Source organism: Protomyctophum bolini, assembly GCF_963924005.1.
Source record: "Protomyctophum bolini genome assembly, chromosome: 16".
Classification (NCBI taxonomy): Eukaryota; Metazoa; Chordata; class Actinopteri; order Myctophiformes; family Myctophidae; genus Protomyctophum; species Protomyctophum bolini.
In genome coordinates this window covers 12195871-12221729 of record NC_137877.1, presented here as the reverse complement: position 1 = coordinate 12221729, position 25859 = coordinate 12195871, and the positions used below count along the sequence as shown (strand labels likewise).

The following is a 25859-nucleotide window of genomic DNA, read 5'->3' as shown; positions in this document are numbered from 1 at the left end:
AACAAGAATGATGTACATTTGAAAGTCAGAATCTTCAATAGATCAATTTCTATGTACCAAAGTACCAGAGTCACAGTCTTCCTTAAGGACACCAAACATGGGATCCTCCACTCTGGACCATTTCTCCAACCACCAGTCAGACCGCCGGCTTGGCTCTCCCATCTTGCTATTTCGAGACGCTAATTTATATTTTGAGCCAATTCCCCTCAGCACATTGATGTAGGCTGTCAACTGCAGAAATACATCAAAGACCCCGATATTAATCCCTAACCAGACTGCAGATGCCTGCAGCAGCATATATATCCCACATGAAAGGGGGCCAGCCAGGCCAGGCAGCAGGGGCCACAGTAGCACCAGTGGCTCTCATTCAAAACAACCCGACACTGCATGTGAACTCATTATACCTCCGGTCACCTCTCTTCAATTCTAATTCAAAGGGGGCTTTATTGGCATGGAAAACAAGTTCACATTGTCATGGCCAGTGTGAAATGAAAAAATGTAAAATATTGCCCAGTGTAAAGACAAATGTGTATACATTTCAACTTCAACTCAAAGCTACAAGTAGCTATATACAACTATTGGGGTCTTTGCTGATATAAGCTTCACGGATTGGCCGAGCATGTTTTTTTCTTTACGTAAACCTAGTGGTAGTGTGTACAATAGACCAGTGGTTCCCAAACCTTTTCATGTCAAGGACCCCCAAATTGACACAAATTAGCCTGCGGACCCCCATTTGAAAAGATATGCCAGGGACCCTCCATAAGAGAAATATTTGTATGGCTCTAGCAGTGATTTTCAACCCGTTTAATTTCAAGGACCCCCAGTTTGACATGCATTAGTCTACGGACCCCAATTTAATAGCATTTCTCTCTGTGGGACCCCCAATTTATATTGTAAAATCAATGTTAATTTAACTCTGAGAGTGTACAAATGGAACCAATTTGGTTCCATTTGTACAGACCCATAACGGTCCATTTGGTTCCAAATGATAATTTAGCTGGGTCCCCCCTGGAACTCCCTCAAGTACCCCTGGGGGTCCCCGGACCCCACTTTGGGAACCACTGCAATAGACCACTGCGGGTGTGTCTGTCTGTCTGTCTCCTATTTCTGCCTGTGTGTATGTCATCAACCTGACGTCAGCCGTTGTGGACGATATGAGTGATCCTCAAGTCGCACATGTCGGTATTGCGTAGTTGGGCTTGCATTCACAAGTTAAATCATTCAAGACTTGCATGGTCCTCGACTAGGCTGATGGTCTGATAGTATACTGTGTATAATATCATATGTATTTAAAGATATCTTCTCTTCTGTTTGTGTACGGTAGTGCTACAGCTGGGGTTCTCAATGTTTTTGGCTGGGGACCCCCGGAAATGCTTTGGCCATGTCTCGCGACCTCCGCCCCACCCCAATACAAACTGACTGCAACAATAACCTTAAAATATTGGAGAAAATATATCATAAATTGATACTGAAACCCCCCCCCCTCTTAGGGGTTACGACCCATGGGGTGAGAACCCCTGTGCTACAGTATATGCAGAGATTAGCGCGGTGCAGATTGTGCATGAGTACAGATGATTCACTGTCTCTCTCCAATGTGGTGCATGGTTGTATTCCATTACACGTATGTCCTTTTCCTGTCACAGATCTGTGAGCAATGTGTCTGCACATTGCGATAGCCTATATCACCCTGCAGATATGGGAGTTGTTTTTGTTTATCAGTCATGTTCACAATTTCAGTGGGGTTTGTAACCTGTGGGAATAATGTGTCTCATGTCTTTGGTACAGTTAAGACATTGAATGAACAGTGGTTGCACAGACCCCCCCCCCCACCCTCTCTCACCCCAGTTTATTGCATTCTTGCATACATTTACTCATACACTTATTGCTCCTGTTGTTTCCTGCACAGCCCCCATGCTCCTCCTCCTCTCATCCCCGAGTTCAAAGGCACTGTGTTAAGGGGGTGTGCTGCTGGTCGCGGACAAAGACGTACCAAGCACCTAATCGGCTGTCCAATGTCACGCAGAAGCACATCAAGGGAAGAGAGCCAAAGAGCGGAGGGAGGGAGGGAGGGAGGGAGGGACAGAGTGTGTGAGACAGAGAGAGAAAGTGAGTTCAGATTGAGTTTGCGATGTGTGCGTGTGCTGCTTGTGAGCTCAGGCTGCCGATCATCATTCGGTCTGTGAGCATTTCACAACCTTTCTACCCCAAAAACAAACAACTCTTTGCCCTGACTGTGAGTGTCACCCCCCCCCCCCCATCCCCATCCATCAGCCCTCACCCTTTTATACCAGAGGCCGTTGCCTTTTCGACAGAGAGCGTTGTTTTGAACTGTGGCTAGCTGGCTGGTGGAGGTTCAGAGGGGTGGAGTCTAAAGAGGAGGAGGAGGAGGTTTGGAGTCGGTGCTTGGAGGGTGTCGTGTCGTCTGTGTTGTTTGGTGCACTTCCAGAATGCTTGACCTGCTTCTCAGCACCCATGCAGCCTCGTGGTGGCCGGGTTCAGTTAATCGATATGGCAATAATCTTATTCCTTGCCGATAATCTCATCGTATACCATATCGATACGGCAGGAAACATCAGAATCAGTTTCTGTCTGACAGTTACGATAATATATATGATTACATTTTTCTTTAGATTTGCATTTATCTGTTAAAACATTATTATTTTACATTATTTTACTTGTTTTTTGTTTAAATCCACCCAAGTTTTTCAAATGTATTTGTTAACTTTACAATTTCTGACACTGCATTTGTCAAAGCATCGGCGATCGGTGGTCTAGGTCAGGACTCTGTACCGTGATACGTATATCGATCGTGAGGTTGTTGGCAATACCCAGCCCTAATGGTCATTATTTGGAATCAATGTATAATCGATATATTGATATATATCGTATCGTGGCTTTTGTATTGTTGTGCATACAGTATCTATCATGAGGTTACAGACAATACCCACCAATAATATGGCTCACTTACTGCTTCTCAGCACTTTCTGCATATGTGTGAATGTAATAATGTAAGGAAAATGTATGTATTTTGCGTGCATGCGTGTTTCATCTGTCAGCTGCCCTGTCGTGGGATTAGGGCCGTGGGAGCCTCGGTCGTCCTGGGTGGGCTGCTGCAGGAGAGGAGAGGTGAGGAGGCAGGGTTTGCCTTATCACAAGACCCAAATAACTACTTAAACACTTAAACCATATATACTTCAGTTGACTGGGGTCCCCCGGGGGTCTATACTTGGTATCCTGCTCCCCCCCCCCCCCCCCCCCCCCAATTGGCAATTTTCACAGAATGTTGGCTTATCATGACATGACCAGAATATTCTAGGGTTCATTTGGTTAGGTAAAGCTTAACAGCTTAACTTCATAATCACACATAGATGTGACAGCAGTTGGTGTTTTGAGCCCCAAGAATAGGGCAAGGTCATTTTTCAAGAGTATGCAGATTATAGATTATTATGCGCTGATTATGAAAGTGCAGATTATAAACTTTCAAATGATTTGTTGTGCATTGAAGTCTGAAAATAGTTGAAGATAAGTATATGTGTATATATGTCTGTACACCAACACTAGCGTTTTGTGTCGGACGGCATAAAATACAAACGTGTAGTATAGACGATATATGTCCAACATTTCAGGAAATGGAAGGGAGAAAAAAAACGTTATTTCAAGGAATCCAATGTATAGTTATTGTTTGGTTCTTGTTGATACTTTTCATTGGTTCCATATCGCTTTTAAAAACCCCACAGACAAACCTTATTACCTTAATCACTTTTACATGTTTCGAAAATAGTCAAAACGGCAGATCTACAAGCAGTGGTTCACTAATCAATCAGTTTTTATTCATTTTTCAGTACATCTTTCAACTGCAGATAAAGGCTTGAACTAAAGCAGTGGTGTTCAACCCTATAAAGGCTTGAACTAAAGCAGTGGTGTTCAACCCTATAAAGGCTTGAACTAAAGCAGTGGTGTTCAACCCTATAAAGGCTTGAACTAAAGCAGTGGTGTTCAACCCTATAAAGGCTTGAACTAAAGCAGTGGTTGTTCAACCCTATAAAGGCTTGAACTAAAGCAGTGGTGTTCAACCCTATAAAGGCTTGAACTAAAGCAGTGGTTGTTCAACCCTTTTCATATCAAGGCCCATTATTTATTCTGCATTTGAGCGGCGAGCCACGGACCACCATTTGTGACCAGATTTGACTGAGAGCCTGCCATCGCGCAACCTCCAGCTTTTCACCAGAGGAGAAAAACTCTCACACACACACCGACCGCAGAGTATAAAAACATCTGATCTGGTGACAGGTCAGGGAGGGTACTCTTAAGCCTCATTGTGTGACGCGCCAAAAATAGCCGATCTATAGTTCCAGGGCCATGGACACACGAGTGGAAATTTGGCACGGTAGAGGAAGAGAACATCCAAGGACTGAAGGATCTGAGGTCTATAGGGCTCCTCTGAGTGCTATATCTATCAGCTGTGTCTATAGGGAGGGATTGGGTAGGAATCTGTCTGTTTTTAACTGGCGTGAGACGAGAGACAGATTTGTGCCTTCAACCTGTCAGTCAAGAGTTCTATATCACTGATTTCCCAAACAGTGGGTCACGGACCAAATTGTATGGGCCGCGACTCGAGTATTCTTCTACATATACCATATATATATATATATATATATATATATATATATATATATAAAGAAGTAGTGAAATTAGCCGATCTGCAAGTGCTTCTGATCTGCTATTTTCAGTAGTTTGTGTCTCGACCTGAACTGTTTGGTAACCGCTGTTCTACTGCTACAGTATATAGCCATGGCACATCATGCTGACAGAATTCTGTTTTGTCTGCATGTTTATTAAGAGCGTATTAGTCTATAATCAGGGACTAATTTAGATTAGACAGCTTAATGCATGGATGCTAGTAGAAAACCAGTACTGCACACAGGTTTGAGTAGACTGTTTGTTTTGCCTCATCACATGCAAGACCCAATCATGTCTGCTCATTATAAGCAAAGTTTGGCTTGCTTTTCTGTAAAGATGTATTTTTGGGGTTTTTCTGCCATTATTGGATAGTGTATACACTGTACAGTATGGTGACAGGAGAGAGATGGGGGGTGACACACGGCGAAGGTCATCAGGACCGGGAGGCGAACCCGCGACCCGCCGTCAGGCTGGCTTGGCAGCCTAGGTGCCCGGGGTTGCAGCTTTTTAGGGGGCTTTTTTCCTAAAATGTAGTTGCTTATTTGGGCTTTCCTAGATGATGTTTAAACCAGTGGTTCTCAAACATTTTAATTTCAAGGACCCTCAAATGAATTAATATTTGTTCCACAGATCAACATAGGGAATGAATTCTGTGTTGGAGTGAGGTGTGACTGACATGTGACTGACATGTTTTGTAGGTTTTCAGAGTAAACTGCGACATACTTTCGCAAAAAACGTACCAGATAATGTTTCAAAAAATATTCAAAATCTTTCATTTCTTTTGAAAATAGTAGTCAAGGTTGTAGATCGGCTATTTTCAAATAGTTTGCTCATGTGTGGCCTATATATTGTCGCTTCTTTTGAGCTTGTTTTCATAGGGGGGTCTATTTTTGCCTGATTTCATGAGAAATAAGCAACGGGGGTTTTGCTTATTTCTCATTTTCTCTCAAAAATGGTGGACTCATTAACCAGAAGTTCAGAATGCAACACACACACGCCAGTGGAATTCTCCCCCCGGTCTTGTCATCCTCACGGATGGGAACATGCTTTTGTGTTTTGAGCCCTCGTCTCCTTTCGCTTCCACCAGCGTGGAACGCGGTGACTCCACATTCCCACGGCTCGCCAGTGTGTCACTGCACAGGGCGCTGCACTTTAGACCAGACGGTGAGTGACAGCAGTGCCAAACACAGCGCCATAATTGCACCCCTAGCGCGGCGTCCTTCCCCCTGTCAGTCACAGAGACAATAAAAGCGTGACGGCTGCCTGAGTCAGACACCTGTGTGCATGTCTGTGCGCTGACGGCAGGGCTTTGAGAAGTATATTTTATAAACTTGATGTGCCAAAGTAAAAGTTCTACATTATAGATTTGTACATCATACCCAGCCCTAATGGTCATTATTTGGAATCAATGTATAATCGATATATTGAAATATATCGTATCGTGGCTTTTGTATCGTTGTACATATCTATCAACTACATTTCCTAAAATGTAGTTGCTTATTTGGGCTTTCCTAGATGTTGTTTAAAGCAGTGGTTCTCAAACATTTTAATTTCAAGGACCCTCAAATGAATTAATAGCTGATTTGTACATCAGCTTTTTCGTTAGATTCAGTGGTTAATGCAAAAGTTTTTTTTTTGTGTGTGTGTGACTGTGTGTGTGGGTGTGGGTGGGTGGGGACAGACAGACAGACAGGCAGGCACGTGCGCAGTGGAGCTGGCTCCGAGCCAGCGCATCACTCCCAGCCTTGTAATCTCCTGGATGACAGAGGAAATGGCTGACAGAAAAGCTTCCTGAAATGTCACGTTTTAGTGTTAAGAGAGACACAAATTTGTTGAGAGTTATCTCTCCCCCTGGGCTGCATGCAGCAGCTGAACAACAGAGGGCTGATTACCACTGTCAGAGTCATTCAGAACCTGCTTTAACCTTTATTTATGTAGGGGAGTTTGACTATAAGCCTCAACACTCGCTGTCTTCCAACAATGACATGGTTCACAGCCAAACGGTTAACTCAACGCATGCCTCAGAGCACTGTTTCGCTCCCCAGCATATAGGGCTGTGACCTGTTTTGTGTCGTGGGCCGTGTTTTATGGTTCACGAGTCGACTGAGTTAATATCTCATTTTCGATGCGAATAAGCGATCTGAAAATGCGAAATATTGCATGTTGCAGTTCGCCTGCGAATCTCTGCAAAATACGACACCAGAGCGAACAAATAAAGAGCGAAAACGGTCGCATTTTCGCACATTCGCCACTGATGTGGAAGCTTGCATGGACTCTTGCATGTTTTTTTTTTAAATGCAAATTATTCGCACGAATATATCGCGTCGCCAATTCGCCAGTGTGTAATGACCTTAACTATTTATTCCTGCTATTTTAGCAGAATGTTAACCTACTTTCACCCAGAATGCCCAGAATGGGGACGCTGGACACAGTCGTATTCATATGTGTAGTTATTTGGCATAAACATTTAGGTTGACTTTCTTTTTCTATCACACAGTCCCAGAAAGTAAAACAATACCGGCATGTGTTAAATTTAACATAGTTCTTTTTAATGATTAACGTTTTGGGCAAGTGGGCATGACCTGTACTGAGACCTTAGTGTCAACCCCTGCTCGTTTTCATACTAAAGTTTGTTTTCTCCCAAATGTGTCTACAGTGTAAAGTTTGTTTCGGCATTTTGAAACCTCAAGAACCAGGCATCTGTACAGTAGATGTGATTTCATGCAGGGCTTGTTGTCTCTACTTGCAGAATGACATCAGTATTTGGAAGAGTTCAGTGGCATGGGTGCAACCAAGCAGCTACAGTATCTGGTGTGTACCTGGAGGGCTGATGGGAAATGTTTGTTGTTTGATTCACACACTAGTCTCTGTGTGAGGTCACTCACTGACTGGAGGTCTGCCCCTCAGCAGTATGGCACTGTGGTGCACACACACACACACACACACACACACACACACACACACACACACACACACACACACACAGAGACTCATATTCGCACACAGTAAAGTCCTGAGTTTACATTTCAAAATGTTGCTGCAGTATCTACTTTTATATCGGTATGTAATTTCCAGTGAAACAGGTGTCGGGCTGACTGGGACATGAATGATGAAGTGTGTGTGAAGTGGCTGAACAAACATGGATAATTGTGGTTGGAGATTGATTGCTTGATGGATATCAAAACATTATTGGTTGGTTCAAACAAACCTAGGTAAAAATAGTATGCAAATCATTTTACGAGAAGAAACAGAGATTTTATTTTGAAACTATACTCCCCCCGCCCCATTTTACATGGGTGCACAATATAACCAAAAAGATTGCAATAATCACAGTGCACCGGACATAGTATAGATCTACAAGCTCACAACCCATTGCAGCGTGATACGTTGTGAGCTTGCAGATCTGGCAGGCAAGTATACATCCGGGAGTGGATGGACACACATTTGACTGTGAGGAATGGATGTAATGTGTCGGTTTAATAAAAAGCTCATACTGTAAGACACTTAAGCCGTTACTGTCCCCGCGGTAAGACGCCTGTCACCTCACTGTCCCCGACTCCTCATCATTCTGCAGTGGCTGCATGGCTTCCTCGTACCACGCAGCACAGTAACACACTGAACCTTGTGATTGTTTAGCCTGATGTTGATTGATAGAGGCGAACGATTGTGAAAGAGCCAAGTGTGAAGTTTGTGTTATTCCAGGCAGATACAGGGTGCAGACAGACAGGAAGCTATAAGGCAGGAGAGAGAGAGAGAGAGAGAGAGGGGAGATGACATGCAGTAAAAAGCCTTGCATAGTCAGATCCGAACCAGGTTCAGCTGTGGAAAGGACTATAGCCTTACTCTGGGATCCAAACACCCCGTGAAAGAGGCTTGTTCTTTCTCGTGATACCATTTGAGACTAGAGACGCCATCGTAGCCCTCGAGGTCAATAATTCTATTGTGCAGTCTTGCGGTTTTATCACAATTCTATGATTCCCACGGAACACAAACAATAGAAAATCACAAGTGAGCCACTGAGCAACACGGCCTGTCTGTCATAATCTTTTGAATGGATGCCTGCACATTTCTGGCAGTGGTGCAGTTTCCTGTTGTTTATGTGAAATACAGTGGTGGAAAGTAACTTGAGTATACTGTCCTGAAGTAAAAAAAGAATTTAGGTATACTTTTGAGTATTTAAAGGAGGAAAACGATATGCACGTCCTAGTTTCAGAATACGGTGCTGGACCCAAAAAATGACTGAATGATATACTGTAGTTCTCCGGGCTTTCTCAAACTTGAGAAACGTTGTTGTATTTAGGTTGAAATTAAAAAAGACGGGGAGCAGAACTATATCGTGTGCGGACATTCCACTTTTTTCTTCATGCTTTTGAGTATTTCATTTTTTTTTATTCTACTGCACTATAGCTCAGAGGCAAATATTGTATTTTTGACGCCACTAGTTGTACTGTTTTTGCAGCTCTGAAAAGTGACCTCTTCAGACTCGACCTCACCCCTGGCTTGCACGCTTCTCTTCATGTATCGCTTCTTGTCCCCCTTTTTGATACATGCAAAGTTAAACTGAAGATATATGTGGTAAGCACTGCATTGTTCCCCTGCCTTGCACTCTACTGAACCATTCACCCTGTTGTTTGTGGACTAGTGTTCACTCTACTGAACCATTCACCCTGCTGTTTGTGGACTAGTGTTCACTCTACTGAACCATTCACCCTGTTGTTTGTGGACTAGTGTTCACTCTACTGAACCATTCACCCTGTTGTTTGTGGACTAGTGTTCACTCTACTGAACCATTCACCCTGCTGTTTGTGGACTAGTGTTCACTCTACTGAACCATTCACCCTGCTGTTTGTGGACTAGTGTTCACTCTACTGAACCATTCACCCTGCTGTTTGTGGACTAGTGTTCACTCTACTGAACCATTCACCCTGTTGTTTGTGGACTAGTGTTCACTCTACTGAACCATTCACCCTGCTGTTTGTGGACTAGTGTTCACTCTACTGAACCATTCACCCTGTTGTTTGTGGACTAGTGTTCACTCTACTGAACCATTCACCCTGCTGTTTGTGGACTAGTGTTCACTCTACTGAACCATTCACCCTGCTGTTTGTGGACTAGTGTTCACTCTACTGAACCATTCACCCTGCTGTTTGTGGACTAGTGTTCACTCTACTGAACCATTCACCCTGCTGTTTGTGGACTAGTGTTCACTCTACTGAACCATTCACCCTGCTGTTTGTGGACTAGTGTTCACTCTACTGAACCATTCACCCTGCTGTTTGTGGACTAGTGTTCACTCTACTGAACCATTCACCCTGTTGTTTGTGGACTAGTGTTCACTCTACTGAACCATTCACCCTGCTGTTTGTGGACTAGTGTTCACTCTACTGAACCATTCACCCTGCTGTTTGTGGACTAGTGTTCACTCTACTGAACCATTCACCCTGCTGTTTGTGGACTAGTGTTCACTCTACTGAACCATTCACCCTGCTGTTTGTGGACTAGTGTTCACTCTACTGAACCATTCACCCTGCTGTTTGTGGACTAGTGTTCACTCTACTGAACCATTCACCCTGCTGTTTGTGGACTAGTGTTCACTCTACTGAACCATTCACCCTGTTGTTTGTGGACTAGTGTTCACTCTACTGAACCATTCACCCTGTTTGTGGACTAGTGTTCACTCTACTGAACCATTCACCCTGTTGTTTGTGGACTAGTGTTCACTCTACTGAACCATTCACCCTGCTGTTTGTGGACTAGTGTTCATGCCATTTACTTATTAAGGATGAAGGTACACCATACACATGAGCCTCTCAGATCCAGGATCGCCTCAGGCTTAAGTTATTTCATGCATAACATAATCATCTCTGTCGGGTGTTAGTGGACCTAATGTCCAAACTGTTACTTTTCAGGATTCTAATTAAAAAAAAACGTCAAAAGTAGCAGATCGACAAGCTACTTTGGATGCTTTTGCGTTGTAGCAAACACAAAAAGTTACAATATGGAGATACTGTATGAGGTTTTTGCCCCCCGAAAGCAACGATAGTTTTGTATATTTGGGTCCGGCCCGGAGAGACACCAATGAATTCACGCTTTGGGTCTCGAGCTGAAAAGGTTCGGGAAGCCCTGGTTTACACCACCGGGACCATGAGTTGTCCCCTCGCGGCTGGGACCATGCCACGCCTCTCTCATCCACACATGGAACTGATTTTCTCTGTTCAACAAGCTGCACCATCAAGCTCATCTGCTTCGGATCACATCACCAAAACACCATTTCCTTAAACAAGCCGTTGCCCCGGGCAACCGTTTGGCGTTGTGACAGCCGCAGACGAAATGAGGTTGGATTTGACCAATCGCTGAGAACACGAGAGCAGTGGTGAAAGAAGTAATGAAGCAAAAGTAGCAATGCCACATTGTCCGTTACAAGCTAAAGTTCTGTATTCCAATTTGTCGAGGGGCCCTAGCTAGCTCCTAACGTCTGGCTTTCAGACATGTACAGTAGCAGTCAAAATTATGGACTTGTCTTATTCATGCCCCCCAAAAATCAGCCTGCCTCCCCAAAACTCAGCATAACCCCTTGTGACAGCATGTGGCAGCAAAAGTAGCAAAACTAGCCGTTCTACAAGCTCTCAACATGTCAACTGCGACGCTTGTAGAATGGCTATTTTTGCCTTATTTGAGTCCTGGATCATCTTTTTTGCTATTTCTGAATTGGAATCCTGAAAAGTAACATTACATTTTTTATTTCAAATAAATTTACTTATACTTAATATTATATATACATAATTTATACTTATGTTAATTTTATGAACTGAATAATATACCAGTAATCGTATATACACAGGTTAATAATATTAACCTGCGGGCCACGTTAAGTGAAGGTTGGGGGCGGGGCCGCATGTGTCTTAGAATTTAGTGTATTTACTCAATTCCCACAGAGAGCCGTGGAAAAACACTGTACAGCACATGACACGGCTCTCGTAAAAATCCGTTCAACACGTTGCTGTTTTGAGTCGGACTGTAAATATTTGAGCAAAGTGTGGATTTGTCTGTGGTGTCTTTGCTTTGTTTTACGGCAGGCATATGAGGGGCCCTTGTGAGAATCGAACGGAGGGCCGGGTTGTTGGATCTTGGTAGCGTCTCGACCCTCGCCGAATCTAGGTCAACAGGGGGTTAGATGATGAACAGAACCGTGTGTGTGCGTGCGCGGAAGTGTACGCGGAAGTGTAAACACCGCTCGGTGCCTGCACGGCCACATTCTGATGCCAAAGCACTTTGCGTGCCTTCGATCTCCCGTTTCAACCTCAACATGACAATAATAATTAAAAAAAGGACAGTAATTCACACCATGCCTCCCTCAGAATATCTAGAGTTCCTACGGAACAAAGGAGGAAGTGCCTTGTGATGTCTGATTTTAAAACGTTCCCCCCGGTGTTGCACGCTGAAAGTAGCAGATGTAAAAACGTGGTAGGGCTGTTGTTGTTTTCGGCACGCGACACCGCCGTACGCCACGGTATAAAAATCCAGGAAGTGCCGCGTGACTTCTGGCTCCGTTGAGCTTTTAGCCTTTGATTGTTTCAGAGAATTTTCCTGCATGACTTCGAATAATGGTAATGATGCAATCAGCAGCTAGTTAACATGGGGCCTTGGAGGAATTTTTTACACACAAAAGGAGTTGACATTGGCTTTGAGCCTCCGTTGATAAGAAGTTAAGAACGTGACGAGCTTTACGACATGCATGCCCCGTCAAACAGGACTACAATAGGCATTCCTGGACCGACACGGCGTGCAGGTTTAATGCTTAACCCTGCTGTAAATGAAGAGATATTGATCATGTTGATCACGTGACTAGTGTGAACACTAGCAGAGTTTGCCAAAGCCTTGTAATGTTAAGGCCAGTCAATGGTTGACGACAGTCACATGCTGTAGGTCAAGATAAGGACGGAAAGTAACGTCAAGTACTCTAGTCTACTGTTTGTGTGCGTTATGGGGGGCATGTGCATGCATAAAGTACTCTAGTCTACTGTATGTGTGCGTTATGGGGGGCATGTGCATGCATAAAGTACTCTAGTCTACTGTTTGTGTGCGTTATGGGGGGCATGTGCATGCATAAAGTACTCTAGTCTACTGTATGTGTGCGTTATGGGGGGCATGTGCATGCATAAAGTACTCTAGTCTACTGTATGTGTGCGTTATGGGGGGCATGTGCATGCATAAAGTACTCTGGTCTACTGTGTGTGTGTGTGTTATGGGGGGCATGTGCATGCATAAAGTACTCTAGTCTACTGTATGTGTGCGTTATGGGGGGCATGTGCATGCATAAAGTACTCTAGTCTACTCTATGTGTGCGTTATGGGGGGCATGTGCATGCATAAAGTACTCTAGTCTACTGTGTGTGTGTGTTATGGGGGGCATGTGCCTGCATCAAGTGAGTGGCAAAGTGAGTTTAACGTTGTTTAATGCAATCAGATAGGACTTTTCTGTGTGGATGTATGGGGCTGTCAAGGCCAGAAAGTAGTTTTTTGCCACTCGGTAGGCGTTCCCACATAACTTCCGGGTATGATGATGATGTCACGCGCATAGCCTCTATAGCAGTGGTTTTCTACCAGTGGTCCGGGGAACACCAGCGGTCCTTGAGTGTCGTTCCAGGTGGTCCCCAGCTAAATGACCCTTGCGGGTCCATTTGGTTTTATTTTACACTCTCAAGAGTATTGTTAAACATCTGCATTACTTAATTTATACAAGAGGTCTACATAATTAGAGAATGTAGAAGAATTGTCAATACAGCTTGCAATTGTGGACACCATCTTATCCAACGATAACAAATTATTTATCTATCCTGTGTTTACAACTGTACTACGACATGCACCAGACTCGACAATAACACTAAAAATAATATTGTGTAACCATATACATAGTCTTCTCTGTATACGCAGGTAGAAGAAAGGTGGACATACAGTACACTAGTAGCACAGGCCAGCTCAAGACGCAAAAGATACATTTGGTGTCTCCCCGTGACCCAAACTTACAAAAATGTATGAATCAATTAACCAATTAAGCCCTATTTAGTAGTGAAAATTGCCGATCTACAAGCTCAATGAGAGCTTCTGAGCTTGTAGATTTCTTCTCGTAGATTTCTTAAATTCGTTTAGAAAACCCCTGAAAATGTTTTGCAATAAAAACAAAAATCACACCTGTGTGAACTTAGTGATGCAACTCCCCTCTCCCCCCCCTCCTCTCCTCTCCCTCTCTCTCTCTCTCTCTCATTAGCAGGCAACAATGCAGCACTAATACTATCTCTCTCTCTCTCTCTCTGTTTCTGGCAAACAGCGCTCCTACTGGGACTAATACTGGTGCTCATGACCACATACATAGGTACATAGTAGTACGCGTTCATTACTGGTGCTCATGACCACATAGGTACATAGGTGTACACAGACATTGCTGGTTGTAGGAGTGGTTGCACCACTCAAAAAAAGGAAATGTGTAAAAAATTCACGAGCAATACCAATTTGGGAGTCCCGGCCCCCCTTTTGTTTGCGAGGGAATGCACTAGCGGGCCGTGACAGATTGTTTCCGGAAGCTTGTGCATGCCAGTGTCCAGACGGATGAAGATTAGCTAGCGGGAGTGCTGGTGCCTGGCTCTCACCCTGGCATGGAAGGCACTAGAACGGGACCACATCCAAAACCTTCACTTCCACCTCTCTATCACACACATACAGTACTAGTAGTTCCTGTTTCCTATAGCTGACATAGTTCAGCTTTTTGACAAAAATAATGTCCCACGGCGATGACCCCTGCAGAGCGGAAAGTGACTCAACTCTATACTAAACTATTCCAAGTGATTGTTTAAACATTTTGGTGCACCTGCACTCATTTTTTCTCGTTTAATGATGTTACCTTTTGTTTATTTTGTGAAAAAAAAAAAAAATACAAATGAAAATAACTAAACCTCCACTTTAACTCCTTATGAGCATGAGGACCCGTGTTTGAATCAGATTATCATCTCGTCTCTGTCAGGAAGATAAAATAAATTGCACTGCCATGCGACACACATCCATACCCATAGCATTTACACAAATGAGAGATGCCAAACTACTGTATGACTTTGATTGTTATAATTCAGTGAAAATATTTAGTATTAGTATGACTGGTGATGCACACCTGTCAGCTGCCTGAGAGGGAATCAAGGTTGTTGGTGTTAAAACTCTTTCAGCGCCACCTGGTGTTCACCAGTTTAGGCTTTGGTTGCCAATTCGCCCATTATAAAAAAAGAAAGAAAATGTAATTATATTATGCATGTAATATGCATGTCATCACCTGTACACCAGAGTAGAGGAATTTTCAAAATATGGATAAAAAAAAAACTTGTCTTATCGTCCATGGCAATCAGTGCATAATTGGATTCAGCTCGTCTTAACGTTTATGGCACTTAAACTGTTTTAAGCAGTATGGCTGCACTTTGTTGTATCAAATAAGAGAATGCAAGATTTTATTATTATTATTGTTATTAGAACATTTGAGCAAAATAGGATTAATGTGGTGGTTAACATTTCACATTAAATTGCTAAATTGTGATAATTATCAAACCTAATATAATATAGCCTAATGCCCTTGCCAAAAGGAAATGTTTGCATTTAGTCTGCCCAGAAGCTGGGCTACATCATATCCCCACAGGCCGTAAAAATGAATGATGGGGGAAGATATCAAAAGCAGAGATTTTACACGCCCAATCCCCCCCCCCCACCCCCCCAGCAAATCCAGCCCTGTCCTCCCCAACCCGAGGACGGGAGGTCCTGCCAGTAATGGCCAGATCAAACACAGGTGCGACATGTCCAGGAGTTGGCAACGTCTTCTAGCATCTTAACTCCCTCCGTTTCAGCAGGTTTTTTTGCCTTTTTATCCCAAACAGCTTAACCATCCGTCTCCTTAGTCTTTAACCTCCTCTCCCTGCGCGCTCCCAGTCCCTCCCTTCGCGGCTCAGATGCTGCTCTCGTTAGATTTGGTTTTTTAACATCCATCCATCCGTCCATCTTCAACCGCTTATCCGTAGTCGGGTCGCGGGGGCAACAGCTCCACCAGAGTGCTCCAGACTTCCCTCTCCAGAGCAACATTAGTGACTTCCTCCCATAGGGGATTCCGAGACGTTCCAAGGCCAGTGAGTCGATGTGTTTCCTCCAACTGCGCCTTGGTCTGCCCCGGGGTCTCCTCCCAGTGTTTTATATCAGTTTGGCAAAAAAAGCAGATCTACAATCTCGCGGTATGTGAACAGCAGCACTTGCCTTAGCACTAGTACTTGCCCTAGCCTCGACGACCTTGCAGGCTGTTAAAGTATGTCGCCTAATTTGATTGCACATTATGTAGACAGATGCCAGGTCATTATTGATCATTTTATAGTGTTTAGTTTCAATGTACAGATATTCTACTGTTAGACGGATGATAGGTTCTTAGTAAGTTTACTTATGATCCTATAGATGACTATTCATATACAGTTGATGTATTACCTTTTGTTTTTTGCTTGTTGTAAATCGATCTGGATAGGCCTGACGTCGAAATAACAAAAAAAAGTCTTATGAAAGAATATATGTTACACTTTCTAAGATTTGTGCCACATCTTCACGATTTTTCAAAAATAGCAGACCTACAAGCTATGAGCTTGTATATCTGCTATTTTTCGATAGCTAAAGTATAACGTAATGCTTAAAACACCAAAAGGGGTTCCCGCCCAAAATGGGTTAAGACTAGCGTCTGCTAAATGCCTAACTTGTAAATTGCTATAGAGGACATGAAGTGAGTGGAAAATCGAGTGTCAAAGTGAGTTTAATGTTGTTTAATGCAATCAGATTCCGATAGGACTTTTCTGTTTGGATGTACAGTATGGGCTGTCAAGGCCAGAACGTCGGTTTTTTAGCAGTATTCGTTCCTGCATAACTTCTGGGTATGATGATGATGTTGATGTCACGTGCATACCCTCTATTAAACCACTACCATAGATATTGGTTCAACAATAACATTTTGTTCACACACACACACACACCAAAAAAGTTCTGGATTATGGCAGGTTAATAACAGGTCATTTTGAGGAAGCAATCTGATTGGGTGAAACAGCCTTCTAGCCGTGGGTTAAACCAGCACCATTCACCACCTAATCAAAACAAAGAATTCAGCTGCTCTGTTTTCCCAGAGCGCTATTCAACTCGGTGGCTAATCTAGCTAGTTTCTTGGGACATTTGTGGTCGTAGTGACTACATCTGTCTTTTTTTTTTATTCAGCGATTTTCTTAGTTTTAAGGGTAACTGTTGTAGAATTGCAATATTACATTGCAATATTACATTTGTAAGTGTACAAATGTAAACTGAGCGACGTTGTGAAGGCAACCCAAAACAGCCCGAGAGGAAACGGTGTTGTTTCTTACCAACCAAAATGTGTAGATACTAGCAACAAAGCATTCACGGTTCAAGGCGTTTATTATTAAACCTCATTGTTTCCACCAGCCCAAAGACGTGGCCATGAAGACTATGTTTAGGCCCCTGTCCGTCCATATGTCAGTCCGTGTGTGTGTGTGTGTGTGTGTGTGTGTGTGTTGGCCTGACCTGCGTGAAACCGTACACACACACACACACACACACACACTCCCTGGAGGCCAGAGCAGAACCTCTGCCCCAATTCCTTCACGTCGGCCATTTTCTTTCATACCGGTATAACTCCTACAGATTTTGTCCAAACATCACTCAAATAGTGATCAAGACGGATCTGTCAGATGTTTTACATTCCATCCTGATTGGCTAAGATTGCCATCTAAAGTTTGCAGGAGTGGCTCATTTTGAACAAAATTGAACAAAATGCTAATTACATCATACATCAAAAGTCCCTAAAAATCCAATATGAATTACTTTCTGCCAAAACGAAAACTTAGACTTTTATGAATATAAATGAATCTTGTTCACCTGTTTGATTCCCATATAGCTCACGTTCCTCCAAACACACCTGATTTTAATTACAGAGCTACTCCGTTTTAAATTCCTCATTTTAAATGTAATCATCACGCTAAAATGGGGCCTCGTGGACTGGAGTGGCCAGAGTTAGTGTCTAAGTGTCCTTGAGCAAGACACTGAACCCCTAATTGCTCCTGATGAGCAGGTTGGTGGCTTGCATGGTTCCCTCTGCCATCGGTGTATGAATGTGTGAATGTAATGAACAATCTATGTAAAGCGCCTTGGATAAAGGCGCTATATAAATGCACCATTTGCCACTTTTAAATATGTATGTGAAAACAATTTAGGCAGCATATAGTAACAAACATGCGTCACACAGTAACTGGCCGTCTCTCTCTGTCTCTCCCCCTATGGCAGCATGTGCTGCAGGCTACAAACCCTATAGCCCTCTGCTGCACACAGCGTTCCATAGCCTGAAGGGGTGGGACCTTCTGATTGGTTGAGGCCGTGTTTCAGACTGTGAGAATGTTGGAGGAGACAAGCGGGCGGGTCTGTTTATGTGAACCAATCATGACCATTACCTGTCCCAAATCACCTTAACTCATCCTGAGGGGATACAGAGGAAACCCCACTGGTGCTAAATAGGGAAACATAACCTTGAGGTGTGTGTGTGTGTGTGTGTGTGTGTGTGTGTGTGTGTGTGTGTGTGTGTGTGTGTGTGTGTGTGTGTGTGTGTGTGTGTGTGTGTGTGTGTGTGTGTGTGTGTGTGTGTGTGTGTGTGTGTGTGTGTGTGTGTGTGTGTGTGTGTGTGTGTGTGTGTGTGTGTGTGTGTGTGTGTGTGTGTGTGTGTGTGTGTGTGTGTGTGTGTGTGTGTGTGTGTGTGTGTGTGTGTGTGTGTGTGTGTGTGTGTGTGTGTGTGTGTGTGTGTGTGTGTGTGTGTGTGTGTGTGTGTGTGTGTGTGTGTGTGTGTGTGTGTGTGTGTGTGCAGCTCAGATAGACTTACATAGATAGCCTGAATTTGTAAATAAATAAATGGATGAAATATAGTATCCCTCCCTCTTAGATTAGATGCTAATGGTTCATTCAAAATACCCTCTTAGCCCGCAACCATTTCCTTAATGGGAGAGAGACGTGATCGGGGCCTGTCGTTCTGTATACAGGCGTGCACACACACACACACACACACACACACACTCTCTTTCTCTCTCCTTTGCTGTGTCATTGCCATGCTTTCTCTCTGCCCATTTATCGCTGTCAGAATAAAGCACAAAGTGTCTGAGCTGATATCTGAGGTTATTTTTTTTAAATCTATGAAGATGTCTGTGTCGTTGTTGTCCACAGACTCCAGTACCACACATCTGCAAATCTCTGTCTCTCTGTCTGTGTGTGTGTGTGTGTGTGTGTGTGTGTGTGTGTGTGTGTGTGTGTGTGTGTGTGTGTGTGTCAGTGTTGATTCCGTAGACTAAAACTATGACGAAAAACGTCCGTCGACCTTTTTTTCCACTGAGGAAAACTAAACGAAATAAAAATGTTGCCATGATGACTAAGACTAAATATACAATTTTACAATACACTGTGCAATACAATTTCGTCAACAAATAAAAACTAGACTAAAAGACTAGACTAAAACATTTCAGATGACCAAAATATTTTAAAGTTTTAAATTAAGTTTTATTCGAAAGACTATGACTAAAACTGAAAATCTAAATTTGCTGCCAAAATCTGGTGTGTGTGTGTGTGTGTCCAGGGGTAGCTTGCTTGTCTTGTCCGCGTGCACAAAATATATAGTATCTGTGTCCGCGTGCACAAAACGTGTATAAAGTGTGTGTTTGTTCCAGGCAGGCATCAGTGCATACAGTATATGTGTGTGTGTGTGTGTGTGTGTGTGTGTGTGTGTGTGTGTGTGTGTGTGCGCGCACGCGATATACGTACGACATCAAAACTACTCACCGACATTAATGGCATTGTTGCAGTGTGCAGAATTATGGGAACTGGGCCAATTCAGTATCCATGGGCTCTAATTGAAGCAGACTCAAAGCCATTGTTATGTTAGCAATTAGCATCACGTTACGTACGTATGTATGGAGGCTCAGGTTACACACTCACTGTATCGCTGACAAACTGTCTATAGTAGTCTGTCCGTCTGTCTTGTCTTGTCCATCCATTTATCTAGAAGAAGCAAGTCACAGTTAACTGGAATTGTGCATTTCTCGTCAGTCAGTCAGTCAGTGTATCACTCAAAATCACCATATATGTGGAAAGCCCCCATATATGGTGCACAGGTCTCGTGACATCACGTGACATCTCCAGGGATGATAGTAAATCAGGGATCATGCTGACCTGCTGTCACAATTAAGCCCATGATATATGGAGGTCCCTGATATGGTCATCAATATTATTATATGGATATATGTCAGAACTCAGAACCTGTTCTGACATTCCATAATTATGTTAATCCATCCATCCTTCCTCTTCGATGTCTCCCAGTCCCTTTTGACTGATACCTGTCCAAATTTTAAACTCTAGGCGGGCCTGCCCCAAAGTTATTAGTGCAGCCGGTGAAAACTAGAGTTCTCAACACGCCCGAAAATTAACGCCCGGCCGTACCTGGGCACTCGTCAAACCCTGTACATTCAAGACACTGCCAAAGAAGTGCGTGCGCGCGTGTTACTGAGACTGAGGGTTAGTGCTAAAGGGCTCCAAGGTGTTCAAAACATTTTTTGGAAACAATGTTTGTGTGTGTCTCAACCACGTCTGTTTGTGTGGGCTGATAAGGTGCTGAAAACGGTAAAAGTCCTTGGTGTTACTTTAAGTCTGAGAGTGTAAAGATGTGGTTACATTTGTTCGTATTTGGTTACATTAGTTGATTTGTACCCTCTGTTAAACTAACACTGGGTATTTTTCGTTTTTTCTTGTTGTTGCTTTTCTGCCTTTAGTGATATAGGATACAGTGGAGAGAGACGGGAAACGGGGAGAGAGACAGGGAATGACATGCGACAATGGTCGTCGGAATCTGGACTCGAACCCGCAACACTGTGTACGTACACACACACACACACACACACACACACACACACACACACACACACACACACACACAATTTAATTAATTTACTTTACTTCATTAAAATTAGTCAGTCAAATGTTGCAGTGGGCTTTGGTACAGATGGCACTGGTTTAGAATGGCTTATAGAATCCAAGGACGTGCTTTGTTTGCAGTCCAACCCAATTTTATAAGCTTGTTACATAATATATGCAAGACAAATACATTCGTTAAAGCCTATACGATATCCCAGAAAAAAACAAATTGCATTTCCCAGAGTTCAAGGCTAGGTTATTGTAGTTTTGCATTTTTCATTGCTTTTTATTATTTTGTTTTATCTTTTTGACTCATTTTTAAAGCAGGTATTTGAGTTGTACTGTATAATATCTAATGTAAATGTAAATTTCATCCACCTGCCTTACCTAGTTTGAGCAAGTCAATTGTCATTATAGGCGACAATTACAAAGTAGATAGGCTATTTTTGCTGTGCGGCATTGGTAATAATGGGTTCAGAATTACCAACCTGTAGCCTAAATCCTACTGGTACAGAGAAAGCGATTCCGAAAAGTTCTCGCCCTTTTGGCCCTTTTTGCCCTTGAGCAAGGCACTTGCTGTAGTTAAACGGCAAATGCTCAAAGTTAAACTCCTCGAAAGAAGAGAAGAAGTAAAGTGACAAAAGTGTCGTTTACGAAGGAAGTCTTCATTGTTTGACTCTGATACCAGCTGTTGTTCCGTGCTGGTTATTCTTGGGTTCCAAGCGATCTGGGTCATGCTTCCTCATGTGAGCCTCACAAATGCACTGTCCGCTGCCCTGCGGAATCAAGGCTTCCTTCACTGCATGACTACATGCGTCATAATTCTAGTACTTAAGTGGCGCCATGGGAAAATTTGTCTTATCCAAACCACCCAAAAAAAGAATAGACAGAACCTCTTGATTCAGCCAGTCCCAAACGAGGGCTTGTTTACACAACTGTGATACCGTATGCGTCGTTTCAAAAAGCACGTCGGGGCATCACCTAACACTTGACGACATGCGCCGTGCGCTGCTTGCTGCGGCCATTTCTACAAGAAGAAACCCATGCTGCGGTTAAGCTCTGACTTGGCTCTTTGCCCTCAGGGCTATATAGCTGCATTCACACAGTGCTGGCATTCAAGACGAAGGGTGTAGGTTTTATTTAAAAGCAGAGAGACCCGGCCGAACTGGCTCTCACCACCTCGCGCTGGCTGCTTGTGTAATAAGAATAACAGGATGTAGCTCTGATTGCATGTGTACCACCTATACAGTCAACTACGTACGGTGGGGATTGTCTTAGAGGGGACTTGGGTTATGTAACTGTGATGTGCAGTGCTGGAAGAAGTGCTCGTTTTTCACTTGGGCTTAAGTCGGGAGGATATTCTTCTCTGGTCGTCGTTGTCTATCTTTGGTCATGGATGCCGAGAGTGGCCCGGAGAGGTTTATGCGGCGTGAAAACCTTGCATGTACAAAAATGTTACTTTTCAGGACGTTACAATGACGTTATAATTTATTTTAGACACAAGCTCTTGTTAATACTTTTCATTGGTTCAATAATTATAAAACCCAGAGACAGACTTAACCACTTTCCTTTTCATTAACAAAATCTTCAAAAAATAGCAGATCTACAAGCTCACATGCGACACAACTTGTTTTGAGCAATTTGTTTTGCTATAGTCCTGCTACTTTCCGCGACATTCGTGTATGATGAAATAGTAAGCCCATTAGATCATAAAAAACGAAACATACAAAAAAATTAAATGTTGTAGATACAAGGTTCCTGGGTTGGAACGATGGCTGGGTTGGTCAGCTTCCAATAATGTCGAGGGGAAATAGTGGTCGTTCCATGCTGGGACAGTCTGTGTATCCTGCTGTAAGCAGCTGTACATACTCACCCTGCCCTCCCCCCTGCCTCGCTAACCTCATGACCCTGGCAGTGGCCTATAGACCTTCATTTCTGGGTCAGGAGGATTTCGATTTTTACTGCAGCTGATGAAGGTTGACAAGATTTAATAGAGCACTGCACAGTGCACACCTTACATTGCATTTATTTAGTTCAATGTTGTTTGTTACTGTATATATGCCAAATCACAATAATTTGTCTGGAGACAAACGTATGGGGAAAAAGATAACTCGAGCAAAGCCAGGTTTGAGGCTGGGCAGCCATCTGCCTTGACCAGAGAGAGAGAGAGAGACAGAGAGGCAGAGAGGCAGGGGGGGACATAGAGATGAACAGCAACAACAATATTAACAACTTTAATTAGTAACTATAACAGTAACAATATTTAACAGCCAACGGGTAACTTTCTAAACGTAGCAATGGATTAATTTAGTTCAGTGGTTCTCGAAGATGGGTCCAGGGACCCCCAGGAGTCCTTGAGGTGATTCCAGGGGGTCCTCAGCCTAAAGTTTCGAGCGTCAGGAACCAATTGATGGACCGTTGCAGGTCTGTACATCTGAGAGTTACGGACGGGGGTCCGTGGCCTAATACATACAAAACTGGGGGTCATTCAAATAAAAATGCTTGAGAGAACCACTGATTTTGGATTTTTATCGTCTCTGTCAGGTGGAAACCTCATGCGTCCAAAACCCATACTTTCCAGAATTCAAATTGAAAACATTGCAAAAGTAACAGACATCAAAACACGCCGCTTCACGCCACGTTTCGAGCTTGCAGTTCTGCTACTATTGATACTTTGTTTGTTGTGATGCTCTACTAGTATGATCAAGTAGTGGCATTGTTAGAGCCATTTTCTATTTATGATCATTTGTATTTAATCTGCTATTTATTGCCTGCTACATGTATTGTTTATTTTGTGGTCATTTAATAATTACAATTGCGCTATGAATTTGATGGCTGAATGGAGGTTAGCCCTCCCCTTTTGTGAAACGATTTGTAGGCATACAAATATAGGCATTTCATTCACGAAAAAAACAAAAACACAATACGTTATGGGAGATAAGAGGACAGCGACGACATCCAACAGTCAACCCCACCAGGCAGACCAGGCAGCTAGCATATAGTTAGCGTGCGGCGGGTTACAGCAGCTGGATCAAGCACATTCCACAGGTCTTTGTAGGCGGCAATTGTCCTTGCTGTGGAAAAGTGTCTTGTAGATCCTGTGCCTCATGCCAAGTCAGGGCAAAAGCCTGTGGGAGTTTTCAGACTGACTGACTGCAGTGGCCTAGTGGGGCTCAGCCTGCATGTCTGCCCTCAACTTGTCCCTCTTGTTGTATTTAACACGGCCTGTTGTATGATGGGAAAAGAACGCACTGAACCCTCCCAGCTCGTTAGCAACCTAGCATTCATCTCATACTGCAGCTTCCTGTGTTCACTGTCCTATGGTGACGCACGCACACACATTTGAATTATTTTATTTGGATCTGCACAAGTGGCGTATACAGAATAGACCCAAACACTGGTCAGAATAAGGTTATACATTATATGGTCCAACCGTGCTGCTGCACATGCTTAACACACAGAGGGAAAAGAAGAGAAAGAAAAAGAAAAAAAAAAAAGATATATATATATATATATAGCACATTGTTGACATACTATATACTTGATACTACTAGACAGGATGTTTGTTTTGGGTTTTTTAAGCCACCTAGGGATAAATGAAACAACGCCTTCTCCAGACAGACAGACTGCCCATAGTAGCTGAGACAGAACAGTATTTAGCCAGCTTTTTTGCATTTGTTTTTAGCAATCCACCCAATTGCAAACCCCTGAGCACAAGTTTATGGACATGGCCCAGACTTCCAAATACAAGGACAATAAGTTGACAGTTATATCCCAAGGCCATAATACGTTCCACCAGAAGCTGATATTTCATAAGTTTGGATGTAAAACAAGTGTCCATATACAAATCAAATGGGCAGCCTATTTCAAATATAGTGACAGTTTTTCTAATTTCATTGATGAACACAATATCTGGGGTATTTGGAATATTTTGTAGTGAATTGACATGTGTGTCATTGTGATCAAACCAGTCTATTTTTACAGTGCTGTGTTTATACATTCTTGTTGTTCTGTCCTGTACTCCTCTGATCTTGTCTGAGACCAGGTCCACCAGACGGTCATGTCTGGCAATGTACAGTCCTTTATAGTGGCTGCAACCATTTAAGATGTGTGCGACTGTTTCTTTGTCATGTGGTACTGGATGTAGGATGCAGTGTGGGTCGTGTGCTGATGGGTACCAGGTTGCCAAGTTGAACTTGGTCGGCAACACCTGTAAACGGGCTTTAATAGTGAAAATGAGAATGTCCTCACCTATGGTGTTATTTGACAGTATAGAGTGTGATAATGAGTGTTTTGCAAAGGGAAGAAGAGCCAGTTTTCCCTGCAGCCTCAGACTGGTCCAGTGTTGTGCACTTTCTGATTCAGTTCATGGTGCGCACCGTCTTGCTCGTAGGTCGCACATGCACGGACACGCGGATCTATGATGATGCTGTTGTTGAGCGCAGCAGTTGTTGTATCAGGCGCCGCCCACTTTAACTGTAATCCTGATCACTGGCATAGATCATTAAGATCCATCCAGTCGGACCGCACACCGAATCCAGCGGCTTTAATGTCCAATTTACCATTCGCCTTAGTCTTGAATCCAAGGAACTGCGTCTCATTCTCCAGCGCGGATGGTACTTTACGTCGCTGCATGTGTTCAATGAGTGACTCACGAGCCATTTCCCTGACCGTGGGGTCGTCGCTGTTGAGCATATTTATACACACACACACACACACACACACACACACACACACACACACACACACACACACACACACACACACACACACACACACACACACAGATCATCATACTGTAAATTATCTTGTGCACACTGCCAGTAGGCTAAGTTAGTACCTCCATTATGTTCTATTCCCTTTGAAATATTTAACATTAATTTTATAATATAGGCCTAAGTCAGATTTTCCAAATTTGGCCATGGATGACCTACGTCTGTCATTACTTCAGTATCGACTGGTAAGCGCTGAACGCAGTCATGCCCAATCTATAAGAGGGTCTGTGTGTGTTTTCACATGTGTGCAGGTGGGCCCAGTGGACGCACAGTAGTCCAGTCTCCTGAGTGGAGGGACGTTTTTCATCGTGTGAGTTGCATTATGTGGAGGTCTGTGTGTGTTTTCACATGTGTGCAGGTGGGCCCAGTGGACGCGCAGTAGTCCAGTCTCCTG

General features: G+C 43.4%; 1 protein-coding gene across 1 annotated transcript in view; it reads left to right on the top strand.

The window, feature by feature from the left end:
- LOC308330426 (ADP-ribosylation factor-like protein 6) overlaps positions 1 to 25859 on the top strand; it is a gene marked incomplete at both ends in the record, with an annotated part of 55972 nt that overhangs the window by 18295 nt on the left and 11818 nt on the right. The window contains one exon of the mRNA XM_080785277.1: positions 5768 to 5844. Coding sequence (XP_080641403.1) covers positions 5768 to 5844 — 77 coding nt within the window. The remainder of the gene's footprint in view (positions 1 to 5767; positions 5845 to 25859) is intronic.